The sequence below is a fragment of the Anoplopoma fimbria genome, chromosome 7 (genome assembly GCF_027596085.1).
Source record: "Anoplopoma fimbria isolate UVic2021 breed Golden Eagle Sablefish chromosome 7, Afim_UVic_2022, whole genome shotgun sequence".
Taxonomy (NCBI): Eukaryota; Metazoa; Chordata; class Actinopteri; order Perciformes; family Anoplopomatidae; genus Anoplopoma; species Anoplopoma fimbria.
In genome coordinates, this window is record NC_072455.1 from 10,984,698 (window position 1) to 11,003,910 (window position 19,213).

A 19,213-nucleotide genomic window follows, 5' to 3' on the forward strand; every position below is an offset into this window, starting at 1 on the left:
CTGCTAGCATGAACTGGACCTAGATAAGCAGCAGAAAACTGCTGGATTGATTGATGGATAGTTAACCATCATCATCAGTACCTGTGTCAGTGATACCACCAGTAGAAACTTTTAGATGGGTCTGTAAAACACAACACTATTTGGTTCTTGCGCCGACATAATCCAGAAAAGGCAGCTCTAGATTCCAAATCCATGACGGGTGAGGGCTAAATAGCATAATGATGAGTCATGAACATATGTTTCCAAGTTATACCAGTAATAACACACTTATTTGGGCCTGAAAAGGGAAAAAGGAAAAGGGATGACTGAATGGAAATATCAAACTATGTACTAATACAGAGCAAACGAACAAATGTCAGCTATTAAAGACACAAATGTCCCTAAGCATTTCCCAATGGGCAACTTCTATCTCAACATATATCTATTAAATAACTAACAAACTATGGGAAACCTCAACCATTGGGCCAATATTATCAGAAAATGATCTAGGGTACGCGGAATGTGTTAACATAAATAATGATCTGATTTCACATTACATTACATTACAGTCATTTAGCAGACGCTTTTATCCAAAGCGACTTACAGGACCAAAGCGATTACAGGATCATGAGGTTCACGAATCAATCAGACCCCCGTTCATTAACAGCTTGATGGTTGATCACAACCATTTCAAAGATGCAGAGCAACTGAATGAGTGATTATCTTGTCACTCCTCACAGATGGGATGCTCCTGCCATGGTGGACTCTATGATCTCTGCACTTATCTCAACATTTTCACACAGTAATGTGGCTTCCTGTACGTATGAGCAAGAAGGGGGACATGTTTCTGGTGGAATGACTGGGGTGAGATACAGCATATCATATTGCCAAAATCAGCAGCTTCACTTCAAAGCCACCTATATAGAATGAATGTCTTAGAATGTTATTCATTCTGTATGAGACAAAAGTCCATTAGGCTTAACAGCAAAGTTTGCCTTGACAAATTGTGGCCAAAAAACATAAATGTTCTAAACAATAAATATAGGTTGAAAAATAAAAAGCAATGGAAAGAGCACAATATATTTCAAATACATATCTGCAGAAACAAATATTAAACATGCAGAAATGAGCACACATAAACTTCTTTGACACTTTGCTCTTTAAGGCTCTGGGTCTCTTTCCTATGAACACTCATAAAATCCATCCAGCTTTACTTGACCGCTCAAAGTGCCTAGAAACCTCCCTCATAAATTCTTCAAGTTGAGAAATACTAAGCCATAGAGAAAAAAGTCAGAGAGGCAGTTATGTAAAATCTTTCACTAATATGTGTTCAGTTCAGTATTACAGAGCAATCCACAGATCAACCTGTCAGGAGGAAGTCAAGAAGCTTTTTGGTTGTCTGAGTTTTCACACATCCAATGTGTCATATATACAGGGTTGGATACATGCCAGGGAATACAATCAAAATCATGCTAATTGAAGGGTGAACTGATCAATATCAACACAGCTGTCTAATGGAAGCCTTTAGCTTTAATTGATTCAAAGCAGGAGGCAACCGCCAGTTCTGCTGAGTAAAGCTGTTGAGAAAGTGTTTGGTCTCAATCTCTAGTTTCAAGTCTTCTTCAATACAGCATGATGTGCATTTAGTAAATTATGGTCCATTTAGAGTCAAATAGACAATAAAGCAGGGTGTGCTTTATGGTGGTGGTACCTTGTGGTTGACAGGTCTTTACCAGAGACGTATACAGCGTCTCTACGTCAATCCTCCGCATTCCTAATACGGTAACTTCCATTCATTGGCTGCAAAAATAACAACATGGCGATGGCAATATTCCAAGATTGCAACAGCGAAATCACAGAATTCAAAGCTTCACAACGCCAGTCAACAAACTAATGAGTATTGTCACGATGACTACGTCCACTTCTTATAGAAGTCTATGGTTCAAAGGAAACAATGTCTTTGTTAGATTTCAATTTGCTGGGCTTCAACTTTCTAAAACCATATCAGGTGAATTCTAGTAGGTATCACCAGTGTGACGGTGTGATGTGCATGCAAAGCACACACACACACACACAAACACAGAGTCCGCACCCGGTGTGGATCCATGTGTGTGCACTGCCTAATCTCCGGGGTGAATGTCATCGCCATCTCCAGCTCGCTCGCGAGGCGAGAGATAATCTAATCACCAGGGAGACAGTAAGGAGAGGTGTGGGGTGGGCGGGGACATGTCGCAGAGCTCTGAGCACACAGAGAGGGATGAAAAACGAGGCGGAGGAGGACAGAGGCCACGGCTAGTCTTTGAACTCCCCCGACAAATAATTGAAGGACATGAGACAGAGTATAAAGCTACAACAACAAATGGTGATGGATGGAGCCTCTGACACCGAGCAGCCTCCTCTGTGTATGAAAAAAAATGAAAGGAGGTGAAATGAGGAAGAAGGTGAGCAGATGTCCACTTAATGACTCTGTCACCCCTTTTTGATGATTTCCCTTCTGTACATGCAATTAGTAAAATCAACCCCACACTGGTGAGTCAGGGTTGAGTCTCCCATCCAGCTATATCTGTCAAAGATTCCATGAGCAATAACAATCACATGGCAGATAACCTCCAGGGTGGGCGTGCTCTTTCCTTTTGGGCTGTGTCGTAGGTAAACGTCCCGTCGGAGCACTCAGTAGTTTTTCTCCCTGTAAGTTTATTTGCCCCGAGTCTCCGCAGCCCTTTCACATCGCCGGACCAATGGCCCCGATAATCACATGCATTTAACGGCAATTGTTTTTATTTTCTAATGATGAATGAGGATTTTAAGACTTTTTATTGAAACGAAAAAGGCGACAAAACGTTCCAGTAAAAGCCCTGAAAAACAAATTAGCTCATATATATATACCTTTAAAAGAATAAATGATTAAATAGACTGCAGCCTACATCAAGATATAAAATAAATGATCTTGCTTTGTTGAGACTTTCTGTCTATCAATCTCCTCTGCTGGGTTTCAGCAGCCAGGACAGCGCTGCACCCGTACACCCACCCTCTACACACAACACCATCCGTCTGAGAATAACTCAGAATAATTGGTGCCGATGCACAATAAATAACGCGAGATTACTACTTCTTCTTTCTTGGGCTATTTGGGATTTTTGGGGTAATGCTTTCAAAAAAAATAAAAAAGAAGCATTCAAATACTGATTCCGACGTTTATTACCATGGCAACGGTTTAAGCTTAAAAGCATTGGGATCATTGGCCTGGCAGATTGTCCTCCGAGATATTCAATATTTTGAAGATTGAATGAATTGATTTTTTTTTATATGATTGCTGTTAAAATAAATACATTTACAAAACTGCCTGTCTGTCTGTAGTCACCACTCTGCAGTCTACTGAGCGCGAGGCGGGCAGAGAGGAGCTGTGTGTCGAACATAAGGCAGCAGATACAACTGAGGGTTTAATAACCTCTAAACAGAAAAACTAAAAAACACAGCTGGTCCCGTTCTGCCCTTAGTTATAGTTGTTACAGGATGTACTTTAGTTGTATGAGAAATGCAGGAGGAGGAAGAGGGAGTGAGATGGCGCCTTGACTAAAGTCTTGATGCACTAAAGAAAAGGTCTAACAGTGCAGAAGGTAAGAGTTTCATTTCTACTGCAAATGTATATCTGTTCCAAATATGGGGACAAATGATATCATTGGTTGCAAATGGGGGCGACAGTCGTGACGCAAATGTCACAGCCCTTGAAATATGTATGTCAGTCTTGTTCATCAAGTTTCTGTAATCCATTTGTAATACAAAAAAGAGTCAACCCGTTTAGACCCTGGACCGCTGTGCAGATGAATGCGTGGGTCTGAATGATTCTGCGTGGTTATTTTTCTCAGCAGGGTGCCATTTTCCCATAATCATGAGCCTTAAGATGCTTAAGAGGCAGTCAGACACCTACAGTGATCACCGTCAATTACACGGTGCCTGTCGGGGGAGCCGGCCTGAGCCTGTCGGTGGATCATCAATGGGAGGATGAACTGACAAAGGCCTGATGTGCTGCCATAGTTACACGCTTTCAGGTTTGTGCATCGACCCATAGCTTCAGTCATTTCACCGTCAACTTAGAGGGCCAGTGTGTACAATTTAAGGGGATCTATTGTAAAAAAAAGTGATATATTTAATATTTAGAATGGTTGTGTTTTTGTTAGCTTAGAATGGTCCTTCATATCTACGCATGGATTGGGTCTTTTTCAGAGAGTTCACCGTGTTGAGCCGCCATGTTTCTACAGTAGCCCAGAACAGACAATCCAAACACTGGCTCTAGAGAGAGAATTTTGCATTTCTACGTTACCTGAAGGCCCCTGTGGTTTTCTGACACGCTTGTGAATGGAGGGGTGAGCAGATGGGTGGTTGGTTGAAATCTGCAACCCCACTGCTCCTTTAACGGTTCAGTCTCTGATTGTGGTGAAGACTGTTCCTCCCGTCAGTGCTCCTTCAGAAGCTCGTCCCCCAACAGTAGCCTACCTATTACTGATATGTGGCGGAATCTGGAGCAGCTACTGCCTGTAGTAGCCTCAGTGTTTAAATATAATAGAACATGAGCACACAAATACGGGAGTAAAACTACAGCCCATCACTGCAAAACCATACTCATAATCTGAAAACTGTCCCACTGGACCAAAAGCTAATTTGTCCATTGTTCCAAAAATCCCTTTTGCCCAACAAATAGTAACAAACAGAAGCACATGGCAATATATTATGCAGAAGGCATGGCTTGCCCTACTCTGCCTCTGATTGGCCTATTTACTAGAGATGCACAGACTTATACCTGCGGACAGGTAGGGTCATAAAAAATATGACTAAGCAGATGGGTTGCAGGTGGATGAAATAATACATGATTAATAGAATAAAATATTAATTACATTCTGTAAAATGGGAACATAGCAGAAAACAGAACCGAGAGATGCTGAGCACATTGACACATTAAGAACAGCAGCGTAGCCTCTTTGATTCAGAAGCTAAAAGTGGAGTTTGCCTTCCTCTGTCAAGTTCATAACTACGGTTAGTTTTGCAGCTGAAATGTCACATGATATCTGCAAGCAATAACATTACTGCTCTCGCAGACAGTGAGGAGATAGTCACTGAATTTGACCAAAAATGTATTGGATTATAATCACAGATTCCACCTATTAAGTGGGGCCCAAAGCCCCACCAGTTTTTTTAAAACAGTCTTTGCTTTAGCTCACTTCATTGATGGGTTAAAGTGACACGTTGAATAAAGGCAAAGGTAAAGGCCCCGACACACCAAACCGATGAAAACCAACTGCTGCGACGCCTCAGTGGCCTGTGTCTTGCCCAGAAAGTTGCCTTTGAACACACCGCAAAGACTACAGTCAACAGTTAGCGCGTACGTTCTGCACCTGGGTGAGTGGAATAAGCTCTACAGACAGGCTGGTAGCGGTCTGCTGGATTCATCATTCAAAAATAATAAATACTTTATCAAGTACTCATGTCTTTACTTAGTATCTGCAAGTACCTAAATGTGAGTATTTGTACTTGGATTGAGAAAAAGTGGTAATGGTGAATCTCTATGATATACATAGACATGAAAAGAATAGTCAAGGAAAAATAAATCTAAATATAGAGAGGCCACAGATATGTTTTAGTTCAGAAAGCATGGCATCCAAAAGAAAGCACCAACAAGTTTATTTTCACACTCTACTCAGTACATATTCTGTTCATAATTCTAAGTAATAATTAAAAGGATACTTCTCCACAAAGTTTAAGTCATGTATTCATGTTGAATAAAGATACAAGGGTATTTTTTAAACTAATTATTACGTGAGGAAATGTATTGCGCGTCTTAAGCTAATTTAACCTTCTGAAGCAAACAAAAACGTAGCATGTTATTATTTGTAGCAGGCAGTCTCTGATTTGACTGAGTTGCTGCTGCTCTCAGCGCTGCTTTAGTGTTTCCCAAAGCTCTCATTGGTGACATTCCTCACAACGCTTCATCCAGCATATGTGAGTTGTCGTTAGCTTGCTATCAGGATCCCCATGATGCCACATCACTCTCGGGGTTGCAGTACACTTCTATACGGAGGCAACAACACCATGCTATTCTGACTCAACATTTCCCAGCTTCCCCCCCTGCTCCACCAGGAGTTTTCAGAACTAAGCCTTCTTTCGTAAATGTCCTGTTGTTAATCGTTCTGGAATATGCTGCGCTAAGTTAAACCGTCTGTTCTTTTGACTGCTGGACAACACTGGAGAGGAACTGCTTTCCTCCTCATCATTTTTCTAAAGGGCACGTAGTGTTTAATGTGCTTGTCCTCCCACCTGTGCGCGCATGTGCATGTACAGTACAGTATGTGTGTGTGTGTGTGTGTGTGTGTGTGTGTGTGTGTGTGTGTGTGTGTGTGTGTGTGTGTGTGTGTGTGTGTGTGTGTGTGTGTGTGTGGACCAGTGTGTGGAGCTGTGTGTGTGTGTGGACCAGTGAGGAGCTCGTGGATGATGATGTCTGTGGGCTGAAAATATAATATAATAACACCCCACAGTCAAGTGTACCCTTAGGATTCAAGTACAGAACCAGAACAGACCTTCATTTATCTATAAACCCAGAGTGTGAATAAGGGGCCGTTCACACACACCCTCAAATCCATTGTTGTAGATGTTAGGTGCGTTCAAAAGCGAAAAACGACGCCGTTGTGGTGGGCGAGCGTTCCCTAGTGCCTATTCTTCAGGGCGCCCCAATATAAAAATAGTTCAACTTTTGGAACGCTGCAGCTCGCAATGCATGTCATGTGTTGGAACAACCAATCAGAGCTGGCAGATATCTTTTCTTTCTTCCGTAAATAACTGTCTATGGTAAATAAAGGAATAAATGGAGGATAAGTTAATGCTTTTATTCCAGGACTTCCTGGAGCTTTACTATACGTCGTGCTTCAACCTTTACGTTGAAACATGTCACAACATCCGGTTAAAATGTCAGACAAATAGTCACAGAAAAATGTTACCCCCTTAGAAATGTTAAATCCCTTACAATACTGTGAGGGATTTATTGTGCTGGAAATCCATTTATCTCTTTTAAATGTAGTCAGTGAGACCAACTGCTAAATTACCACAACTTCATCATCGTCATAGCAGCGTGCAGGTTTTGGTTGCTTAGTAACAGCAGGTGCAACAGTAGCGCAACCCTTCCAAGCATCTTGGATAAATCGATGAAGGCGGTACGACTGGCCTTTGCCACGCCTTTCTTAAACGCAACATGTGAACGACCCCTATGAATGTTGTGATGATCAAATTAAAAGCATTCAAGGCCGTAAGAGTCCTGAGTGGGGGTGTAATTAGATTGTTATAATATGTAAGCACATGTTTAGACACACAGAGTATTGATGAACCCTTTTGATTTTTTGGGCAGTCCCACAACTGCATGTTAGGTCCAACCATCGGTGAGGCTCTAGCAATAGGACACATGACTGTGTTGCCAGCCAGTACAATACTTTCATCTTGATAGATGTAATGAGCACCGCTGCTCCTGTTACCAGCCAGATATATCCCTGGAATCATAAACAGTTACACCGATTGGCCAAAGGCGAGGCAGTTGTAGTGTTGAGCAGCTTTTGGTGTCAGGGACACAAAGATCAGGAAAAAAGGTTGATGAGACAACTGACCTGTGTCGAGGTTCCGGCCTCCCTCTTGCTTCGGCTTTGAGAGAGCCACTGCGCCGTCACCGTCCGTCCCCCCCGCTGCCCTGCAGGACACAAAGCAAGACGGGGATTAGTAGGAAGTTTCGGGCTTCATATACGTAGACTGTAAGATTACATGAGAGGCAGCTCAATGCAGACAGGTTAAACAGAGCGGTCAAATCAACAGGGTCAACTTATTTGGCAGTGCTGTGTCACTACGTCATTGTGGAAAAGAAAGTAAACAGCGATACAATATAGAATAAAAAAGTGCACTAGCCATAACCCCAGTTTCTATTTAAAAAGACATAAACATGGCATTACATGGTAGCTGTTTGGATATGTTTCCTACAATCCTGAGGTATAAACTCCAAAGGCCCATCAGCTCGCCTGAATAAAGAGCACCTCCACTAACATGAGAAGAAACCTTCATTATGTACATAATACTAGGCTGATTAAGCTTCAGGGAAATGGATAGCAGAGGTCACATATCTCATGAGTGAGGCAGCTGTTAATTCAATGACCAAGTAACTGCAACGATGACGAGATGAGTTGATGATTGATTGATGAATGCTCTGGTAGCATTAACTACCTGTCAATCACAGAAAGCCCGCCCTAAAGCATACTCTGCTTTATGGTCTATTTGACTCTAAATGGACCATCATTTACTAAATGAACATCATGCTGTATTGAAGAAGACTTGAAACTAGAGATTGAGACCATAAACTCATGTTTACAATGTTTACTGAGGGAATAAATCAAGAGAGAAGTAGAGTCATTTTCTCATAGACTTCTATACAACCAGAGGAGTCGCCCCCTGATGGACATTAGAGAGAATGCAAGTTTTAAGACACCAGCTTCACTCGGCAGAACAGGAGGCTGTCGCCTGGTGATAAAACTCTGTAGGTTTACCACTACATACTCCTTAAGTTATAAATATCTTTGGCATTTTTTACATATGACTGTGTGGATAATCTGTCAAACTGTAACCCAGTGCTCCGTGGTCTGAAGAGTACAGTATTTTTGGCTTCACTCATGATTACTTGGTCTCTCTGAGCACACTATTTTATGCTTCTAGCGCCTGCTGATAGAGTCATGGTTGAGTCAACGACTCAGGATCTGCGAGTGCAGAAACCATATAAAGTCATGTCAAATTATCACCACGGTTTCCTCATACCGACACAAAGGCCCATCTCCAACAATCTATCTTCATTACAGACAATTACCATCTGCAACTGCTGTCTGTGGACCGAATTTGTCATGGCGTAGCATCACCGTGTGAGGTGCAGTCACAAAACTTTACATCTGAGATCAAAATGATGCAGAGTTTGAATGCTGGTAAATATGCCACGGACATTGGACCATTTGTCTCCTGCTCGATTCGAGTCAATGCGCCGATGCAGGTCCGTGGAATAATGGCTCCCATTTTCACTGAGCAAGGATCTCAACAGGATGACTAGATTAGCTCAGATGAATCATGAGCCCACTTCAAATTGACAAAACCACTTCTACAGACGGTGAATTTAAAAGAGAGTGATTCATATGTGTCGGCCCGGGCCTGCTCAAAATTCTTTCACAGAGCCATGGAACATCATTTAAGTTTAGCAGAATAGCAATGACCAGAACGGCCAAAAAAGTTTTTGAACTTTCATTTCAACTCTGGGGAACATTTAGCTGATATCATCTGGAAGACAGAACAAGATGCAATAACAGTGTAATGGACTAATAAAGACCTCAGTCTGCGGTTTATCAAGCACTGAATCAATCAAACACACACACACAAGAACACGCTGTTGGTCAAGCACAAAAGAAGAATGGAAGGTTTTTTAACAATCTGTCTTTACATGTTTACCAAATGAACAACAGAGAGGGTTTTTAAACCAGGAGCCAACAGAAAACGTCTGGGAAATGAGAAGAATATTTACTCTCCAAAACCCATCAAAGACAATCAATTATCAGTTAGAGACCACGTCCACGGTTATTAAGCCGACATCATTAGGACAGCAGTAGTAGCATGTGTCTTAATTGTCCCTCTCTGGAACAATGTATCCTCCCGTCTCCAACTATTGTCTGCCACATAGGACCCAATCAAGCCGCCCATAGCAGATAATGAGGAGCCGGACACAGAGACATGGACATCATCTTCAGTCTGTGTGACACTAATGGTCACATGAATTACAGAGCCTGTTGGGTACCTTAGAGATGTTGTGGGGGGCATCAGGACTCGGTGGAAGAAGGGACCATGTTAAAAGGAACATTATTCTATACGTACAAAGAATGAGTGTATCAGAGACAGAGGATTCTATTTATTTTAGTTATTGATCCATATCATCCATGGGTAAAAAAGTCACTACTGTTAAGCTTAAAAGGAAATCTTTAATCAAACATTTTAATATCGCCGCCCTCTTTCTTTGTTAGCATAAGGCAATGTACAAAACACGTTGGAAGTTCTTTAGCTTCTTTGGATATATCAATATTAGTTGTTGTTTTTTTTGCACTGATAGCATTGCAGTTCAGCAAGTCCAGGCATGTTGCCAACCTCAGTGTGTGGACTCTTACCTAAGATCCGCCCAAATCATTTCTCACATTTACACACTGTGATTTTCACTTGGAATAGCAGGCTGAGGTGACAAAACACAGAAGAGTACAGACAGCAAAGAATTGGATTTTGATTTATTTTAGCCAATATGTTCCCTTAAAATATGCTCGGATGGGCCCTGATAGGATCAGCTCGGGACATAAAAAATAGTGGAAAGCTTACCATTGATGTGTTCAAAAGGATTCGACAAGCAAATTCAATAAGTGCTGAAGAGCCACAATTACATTAGCATTGCAACTGTTTCTGCTAGAACTGATGCATGCTGATGTGATACATTGTTGGGGACAATAAATCACCTTTACCCTTCTGCTGACAAACAAACTGACAGCCATTTGACACACCTTTGGCAGGGTTACATTGGTAGATATAAAGTTTGAACTTGAAAACAGGTCTTTGTTAAAGCCACACAATAGTGTTTACCTTAGAGATGCACTGATTGCAATTTTCTTGGCCGATTATGATTTTTGATTTTCAATAAGTGACTAAATATTGAGTGGTTATTTGCATAAAAACACAATTCAAATGATTAGGAAATAAATAACTGTATTTTTGTTTCAATATTTGCTTAGAATTTTAAAAAACATCTTGTCATAAGTAGTTTTAATGATGTATTATAAAAATGAGATACAGCTCATAATTCCCTCTCTATATATATACATTTTATGTTTCTGTGACAACATCTCCTTCAAACAGCTGGATTTATTCAAGTTTCTCCCCAAAAACTACATTTCACAAGACTGCATTAGAGCACAACAAGATAACGCTATAAGTTACATTCGCCCAATACTCGTTTTTACTGAATACAGAATGAAGGCATCATATTCAAGTCAGTCCATTAAAGTTAGCTGTTTAGCTCTGTGCCGGCGGCAGACAACATGCTGTGCTTGTCTGGCTGTTAAATACTGTCGGTGCTACTGTGTGCTGACGTTAAGCTATCACACAGCACGTCACAAATATGAGACTGAATGGTCAGTCAGCAGTCATGGCATAAACAGCAGCCGCTCGGTTTCGATCAGCTGCTGATGCTTACAAGGTCTCACAGAATGCTGCTTAATGCTCATTGAAGTATTGGTAGAATAAGTCTGCATTTCACACAATTAAAAAGTGGCACTGACCGTCAGTGGTGCCAAATCTGAGAGCACATGACCAAACTCCCCGCTTAGTGAGACTGCTCACCCTTTACGCTAACATTTAGCTGGGCCCACTGAAGAAGTCCATCACCCAGCTTTATCATTTGTGTCCAGCAAAGGTGCCTCACGAGTCACCACAGCCATGATCCTATCACACATGCTCCTAAAAAGCATTGAACTCCCACAGTGCCCTGAAAGGCACTCATCACTCTCTCTGTCGGTACAGTCATCCATTAAGCTCTCTCATTGTCAAGTGTGCTTTGTGTACTGTGCAATCTGCATAGCTAAATAACACCTCCACAAAGGGAATGGAGTAAGCTGTAGAATCTGCTAGGGTATGTGCGCGATATAAAAAAAAAAAAGAAACCTGAGGTGGAATTGACTTTGTGACCAAATGCTGACAGCCTTGTTTCTTCAGGTTGGGGAAGATCAAATGCTTTACCTCCGCTGCAAAGGTCACCATTTATCGCTGATAACACTGAAAGGAATCTATAAAATGTCAGCCGCACTTGGCCAGGCATTGCTACTGACAGGGAGGGGGATCTGTGACATTTGAGGATTTCAGAAAAAGAGGTTAGAAAAATAATGAGTTGAGCAGAGTGGAATGGAATGGAAAAGAAGTGGATGTCTGTGGTTGCAAGAGATGTTGATCTCGATCTTTTTTTCCATCCTCTGGAATGGTACTGCTCATGTTGTCCATGGTGTGGCATGCTGTGCTCGTAGTTCCACTGCACCCCCACATCAGGAGGCAACCACGCTGACAGACCCTAACAGCACAGAGGAGGGCTGGTGCCTGTCCTCCTCTGTGCTGTGTCAACATTAGGGAAAGGTGACGGACTCAACAGGTGTGGGTCCTGCACACAACTAGAAGGATGCAGTAATTTTCATATCTTTAGTGTAAAGCACATACATGTCCCTCTGGTGCCACACTCACCTTCAGTGCATAGCTGTGATCAGTTGTTTGTGTCTTGGTACTATTGCTCATACTAAACAAACTAGAGTTGTCCCCATACCGGTCATTGGATCAGAAATGTCTCCTATACAGTTTAAAATACTGGATCAGGTATCTGCCAGTGAGTCTCTGAACATATCAGATATCACGTCATCATATAATTTATTGGCTCGTTTACAGAGGAACAACAACTCGAGTAATTGTCCGGTCGCTACTGCACACGTGCAAACTAATACTATTTTTTCCGATGATGCTACATTGTGAAAAACAAATCTGTGTGGAAATCAGGAAGGGGGATAGTTAACGTTAGCTGTTAGCTGTTAGCAGCCGGTGGGCAGAACAGTTCTGCTTGGTTAAATTTCAGAGCTAACAGCCAACTTACCAAGGTTACATTATGATGCATTCAAGGAAAGCTCTATTAGTAAAAAGTATTCTGAGAATTAGCGACGGTAAATTATAATATCTTGGCAAATTTAGTTTTTGACAAGAAACTTGAATAAACAGTGGTTTTAAAGAGATGTTTTTGTCAGTGCTATAAAGTAGATATTACAGCAGGAATCATTTTTTTTTGTTTTTAACACCCTGACATGAGATTGGTACTCGGTCAGCTGAAACGCCAGTTCAGGAATCTGTATCTACTCCTGTTTCACAATAAATAATTTCCACTGAATACAACAACAGAAGGTGTTGACTTAGCATTATTGGTCATTGTACGTACATACAGCGGGTAAAATAAGTATTGAACACGTCACCATTTTTCTCTGTAAATATATTTCTAAAGGTGCTATTGACATGACATTTTCACCAGATGTCGGTAACAACCCAAGTAATCCATACATACAAAGAAAACCAAACTAATAAGTTCAGAAATTAAGTTTTGTGTAATAAAATGGAATGACACAGGGAAAAACACATGAAGAAAGGGAGGTGCAAAAAGGCATGGAAAGCCAAGACACCAGCTGATATCTATCAGTAATTAGAAAGCAATCCTGCCCCTTGTCAGTGCAAATTAATATCAGCTGGTTCAGTCCCAGCTGATGGCCTATAAAAAGGTGTCTCATTACCAAGGTGTCACACAAGAAACATCTCATGATGGGTAAAAGCAAAGAGCTCTCTCAAGACCTTCGCAACCTTATTGTTGCAAAACATACTGATGGCATTGGTTACAGAAGGATTTCTAAACTTCTGAATGTTCCGGCGAGCACTATTGGGGCCATAATCCGGAAGTGGAAAGAACATCATTTCACCATAAACCGGCCACGACCAGGTGCTCCTCGCAAGATTTCTGACAGAGGAGTGAAAAGAATTATCAGAAGAGCCAAGGACCACTTGTGGAGAGCTTCAGAAAGACCTGGAATTAGCAGGTACAATTGTTTCAAAGAAAACAATAAGTAATGCACTCAACCGCCGTGGCCTGTATGCACGCTCACCACGCAAGACTCCATTGCTGAAGAAAAAGCATGTTGAAGCTTGTTTAAAGTTTGCTGCACGACATTTAGACAAGCCTGTGAAATACTGGGAGAATATAGTCTGGTCAGATGAGACCAAAATTGAACTCTTTGGATGCCATAATACACACCATGTTTGGAGGTCAAATGGCACTGCACATCACCCCAAAAACACCATACCAACAGTGAAGTTTGGAGGTGGGAACATCATGGTGTGGGGCTGTTTTTCAGCATACAGCACTGGTAATCTTCATATAATTGAGGGAAGGATGAATGGAAAAATGTACCGAGACATTCTTGATAAAAAATCTGCTGCCATCTACCAGGATGATGAAGATGAAACGAGGGTGGACATTTCAGCAAGACAATGATCCCAAACACACAGCCAAGGAAACTCTCAATTGGTTTCAGAGAAAGAATATAAAGCTGCTAGAATCACCTGACTTGAATAAAATAGAAAATCTATGGAAAGAACTAAAGATCAGAGTTCATAGAAGAGGCCCACGGAACCTTCAAGATTTGAAGACTGTTTGTGTGGAAGAATGGGACAAAATCACACCTGAGCAATGCATGCGACTAGTTTCTCCATAGAGGAGGCGTCTTGAAGCTGTCATTACCAACAAAGGCTTTTGTACAAAGTATTAAATAAATTTCAGTAAGCGTGTTCAATACTTTTTCCCTTTGTCATTTCATTTTATTACACAAAACTTAATTTCTGAACTTATTTTTTGGTTTTCTTTGTATGTATGGATTACTTGGGTTGTTACCGACATCTGGTGAAAATGTCATGTCAATGGCACCTTTAGAAATATATTTACTGAGAAAAATGGTGACATGTTCAATACTTATTTTACCCGCTGTATATATACATGAAATTTACCCTTTCATTAAACCCATCCTCAAGGAGCAGTGGGCTGCTAAGAAGCGCCCAGAGATAAAGTTGGGGTTCAGTGTCTTGCTCAAGGACAAGCTGTAGATGCCAGGGTGCAGGATGAGTGCTCACCGCCTGCCGTCTGCTCTTTCAATAAAAATTGTTCTACATCTTGATGTTTTAACTTCAAGACAGTAATGCCTGACCAGGAGTCAATGAGGGTTGCACGACAAAATGCAGTTGTGGCCCATTTGCTACAAAAGAAAAAAACGACAAACCACACAAAAAGGCTTTTGAATCATAAGGAATATAACAGCAGCAACAAAGCAATTCTCCAGGCAGATAATAGGGCCGAAATCTTAACATTTAAAAACTTCAACGTCACGGAAACATTGTACCATAACCTTTGACTATTTTGGAGCCCCATGCATCATTGATTTAAACAGTCCGCCACCTCTTGTCCCACCAGAGTCCTGCACTCTGTCCTGTAGTCCGCCTATCAAGAGCAGCTGGATCCAGGATGCCACGATGGAGCCAGGCCTCTTTAAAGATTGTGGGCAAAATGTGGGTGTTGCTGCGAATATTAGCAGGTAGCAGCCTTAGGTCCTAGCTGGGTTAGCTTAGCTTCCATCTTGGCTCCCCTCCGCGTTTGGTTGGGCAGGTCTGGCTGGGTGGTCGGCTGTGAGCGGTGACCTTCTCGAGGTCCGCTCCACACAAATAAATCCAATCCCCACCCCTTCTCTCTCCGATGTTGATGAGTGTATGCTGTCATATGCAATAATGCTCTATTTTCTTAATACCGAAGAATAATATACAGGTATTAAAAGTAAATAAACGAGGAGGAGTGAAGTTAGAAAGAAGTGATCATAACAGAACTCTGTAGCTGTTCATCTATACTGCAGAGACTCCAGGCTACATTAGCTGCTACTAGCATAACACACACAACCGTCGTCCGTTGAGTTACACTGAGATTAAAATAGACGCCAAGTTGTAAATATGCAGAATGCATGCAATCAAAAAAGACTTTGGTGGTTCTGCTGAATCAGTTTTTTTTGTGCATCTGACAATGTCAAAGGAGTGCAATGCTAAATTGGTGGAGCACTCAATTAAGAGCTTTAGGCAATAAGCATGTAGGGCGGTGTGGTTAAACTCAGGTAAGCAACATCTTTCCCCCTTGTTGTTCCTGCTGTAGAGAAACCTCACAAGCGCTGACTGTGGTTTCTTACAGATTTAATGGAAATTCAACATTTGTAGCTTCACTCTCGTGCCCCCAGCCCCACCACCGAATTTAAGAATGCATTCCTCTTCAGTTTATATGGATGACTGCAGTGTTCACTTTGAGCTTCTATAAGAACGCTAACGGTAGATAAATGGTATTGATCTGAAAATGGAAAAATTAGGGAGCTTTGCTCAGATACAGTGGTCTATAATTCCTCACAGTGGCTGTCTTTGCTTTTCACCGCTAGTGTAAGTATACATCACACGTTACCTGATAACGCAGATATGTGGCGGTGTGGCCCGGAATACCTAAACATCTGTACTTAATAATAATTCACTGCCAAAATCAACAAATGACACATTGGTCTGGAGTCTCTGTAGTTAAGGCATCCTCTCTGCAGAAAACATTAAGGCTGGCTAATAGCTTCAGCAGAGGCATTAGAGGTTGGAGGGGATGAGGCTCTCCATCACGTCTGCTCCTGCTGAATGATCGACTGCGGCTCAACGAGGCTTTGGGGTGCTTAATAAACACCAGGCAGATACGATACCCGACCTCAGAGTCAACAAATCACTGCTGTTCTTTGCTCCACTTCTCCTGGCTGCAACCCTTCCACTGAGTCTCTTGTGAAGCTTTTTCAATTATAAAATCACTTTGTGTGACAGTGTGTGTGTGTGTGTGTGCGAGCGTGTCTGTCAGGTGGTCCATGTGTGCCGGGTAAGCCGATCTAACGCGTTCTGCCGGGGAAGAATAAGGCGGCAGTGGTCGGATGGACGGATGGAAGAGGATAAGGAAAGGCGAAAAAGGACGAGGAGGGCCGCTCCTCTAACCAGGAACCTAAACCTCATTCCCCAGTTTAGCAGAGAGCTCATTGGATACACCTTCTTATCCGCCTGCTCAAACGCCAACCGCGGGGCATCCGTTCACAGTCAGAGACACAGAAAGAGCTCTCTATGGTAAATTAGTCTTTTAAATGCTGCCTTTCATGTCTCGTTCCTCACCGCTCCTCGCCGTCTTGTCTCCCGTTACAGCTCTGTTAGCACTGCTGGGTAGTTTTACGTCAGCTTGTGTGGAGGCTGGGGCTGCAGAGCGTTGAGTGGCTTCAAAGTTTCTCAGCATTCTGATCTCTACAACCTCTCTTCAGCACGTCTTCCCAAAAAGCTGCCCTCGGGTCCGAAGAAAATCAATGTATGTTTAAGAAGGTGTTGTATGACTATACATATATATAGTTTTTCCAGGTCTGTTACAAGTTCGTTTGCTCCATATATTGAAAGTCTCACGATGGAGAAGAGTCACAGCTCCTGAAAGAACAGCAGCCCGCTTTGCTGGATGTAAAATCCACATTTACTGTGGAGCAGTTTAAAGTCAACACTGACAAAACTGGAGGACAATTTGTACTATATGATGTAATCCACATTGGACTTTGGGGAGTCATTAAAGAAAGGATGCCACTAATTAAAGGAACACTTGTGGCACAATCTGCTGATATGCATCATCTTAAAAACCTAGTGTCAGTCTGCCTCTTTTGACAATTCCTTCTCCGGCAGGTTTCCTAACTGAAGACTAAATCAGTTAAGCTTTAAGCCATCCTTTTGGATTACTGGGCCGGGTTGCATACAATGTTAATGCAAAGTATCTGCTTAAAGGGCAGACCAGGACTTTTAAAGGCTCTCTGTCCTACTTTTTCTACACTGAGTATAAAAAAACTCTTTGTATTAGGTCATTTGTCCCTGCTGTGCCCAAATGCATATCCATCAAGGTTCATGATTAAAACTATAATAAAATGATGCAAATTCAATGGCAGCCTTAATTGAAATAATATGACACAGCATGGCCTTTGTTCATTACCAGCCATTTTCTGCCTCTGTGCTACTTTAATTCTTTGCAGTTACAGGAGATGGCTCTAAATGGCTTCCATCGTTTTGGAAAGACAGAGGAAAATAATCCACAAAACGGGTCATCATTTTATTATCTTACCACTGTGAAATCAAGGTTAAGCGATCAGAAAGCACCTAATCAGGACACCATTTGGCGATAATGTGTTTTGTTTTTTGTCTGCTTAACATTCCTGTCATTTCTACACTGGAGTGTACAACGTAATGTTTTGAACACATGGTGAGAAAAATGTAAGTTCCTGTAAATAAAATGAAATTAAAGTAAGGAGTGAAGTGAGTAATTGCAGAAGAAGAAAATAGCATATGGATAAAAACATTATATAGAAGTATCCATAGGTGATTAGAATAGAACATATACTATCGGTAGGAGTGTGTCAAATGAAGGGTAAGGGCAGCGGAGAAATGTGCCATCACCACTGCAGAGACAGTCACAGCACGTCCGCATGCTTAATTGTGATATCCACCTTTAATTGCCGCGAGGGTTACGACTCATTTTCTCCACCTACAGTAGATTAGACAGCTCAGTGACCTGTGAAAAGATGGTGAAACTTCTAATAACTCCACAAGACTAAAATGCACTAAGAAAGAAAGAGCCTTTATTTCCACTCTAAGGCTTTCACATTGTTTCTGTTGCTGGTGTTTGGCCTGCTGTTTATTCTGTAGGAATTTAGTCCATGTGATTATCCCTAAATCTAAGATGCTTAAGTAGAAAATCAGTTGCATCCAGGCTTTCTATGTTACTTGGAAGCTTAACAGTGTTCAACGATTAAGATTAAGATGCATTTTAAAAAGGCCCAAATTGCATTGTTTTGGCTATAAATAGGCTAAATGCAATTCAGTTATTGCCACATGCTAATGCTTGTGAAAAACTGCGAGGGATAAGGCTATTTCCTGGCCACAACGAACAAGGGTTGTGCTTCTCAAGCATTCAGCATTAGCAGAGGTGATTCTGAAGCACCAGTAATACTAGAGACCATCTTTAAATTTCATAGAGCAATTCACAACGTCAAACCGGGCCAGGTTTGTGAGGGCCAATGGCCTCTTCCCAACTTCCCGAGACAGATTTTTTATTAAAGACTGTATGAATGTTACAAGCTGAAATTGAAACTTTTGTCCAGTTGTCACTCAAAAAAAAAAAACGAGGAGTAACTTTTCATAAGATATCATACAATCGCTCTATGAGGATACTTTTCTCCGTCACAGCTGGTAAAAATAATCATTAGTACATAAATAAGTTTGGGAAGCAGGCGTCTTTAGCCGGATCCCTGAGGGAAACACTTCCCATCTTTGCTTTGTGCTGACTGCCTGGTCCTGGACACTGCTGATGTTTAACTGTAACGTCTTGTTTTAGGGAGCATGAAATGGGCTGATGGAGCTGCTGCAGCCTGGACTGCTTCGCCCTGACAGCCTCGCCACGCCACATGTGACTGAGCACGGCTGGAGCGCATGAAAGACTTTCCTCTCACAC

The 19,213-nt window shown here is 41.8% G+C and overlaps 1 protein-coding gene across 1 annotated transcript in view; it reads right to left on the reverse strand.

Moving 5' to 3' along the window:
* The window catches only part of adam19a (ADAM metallopeptidase domain 19a), a 161,000-nt gene that overhangs the window by 129,377 nt on the left and 12,410 nt on the right, over window positions 1-19,213 (reverse strand). The window contains exon 2 of the mRNA XM_054601327.1: window positions 7,623-7,702. Coding sequence (XP_054457302.1) covers window positions 7,623-7,702 — 80 coding nt within the window. The remainder of the gene's footprint in view (window positions 1-7,622; window positions 7,703-19,213) is intronic.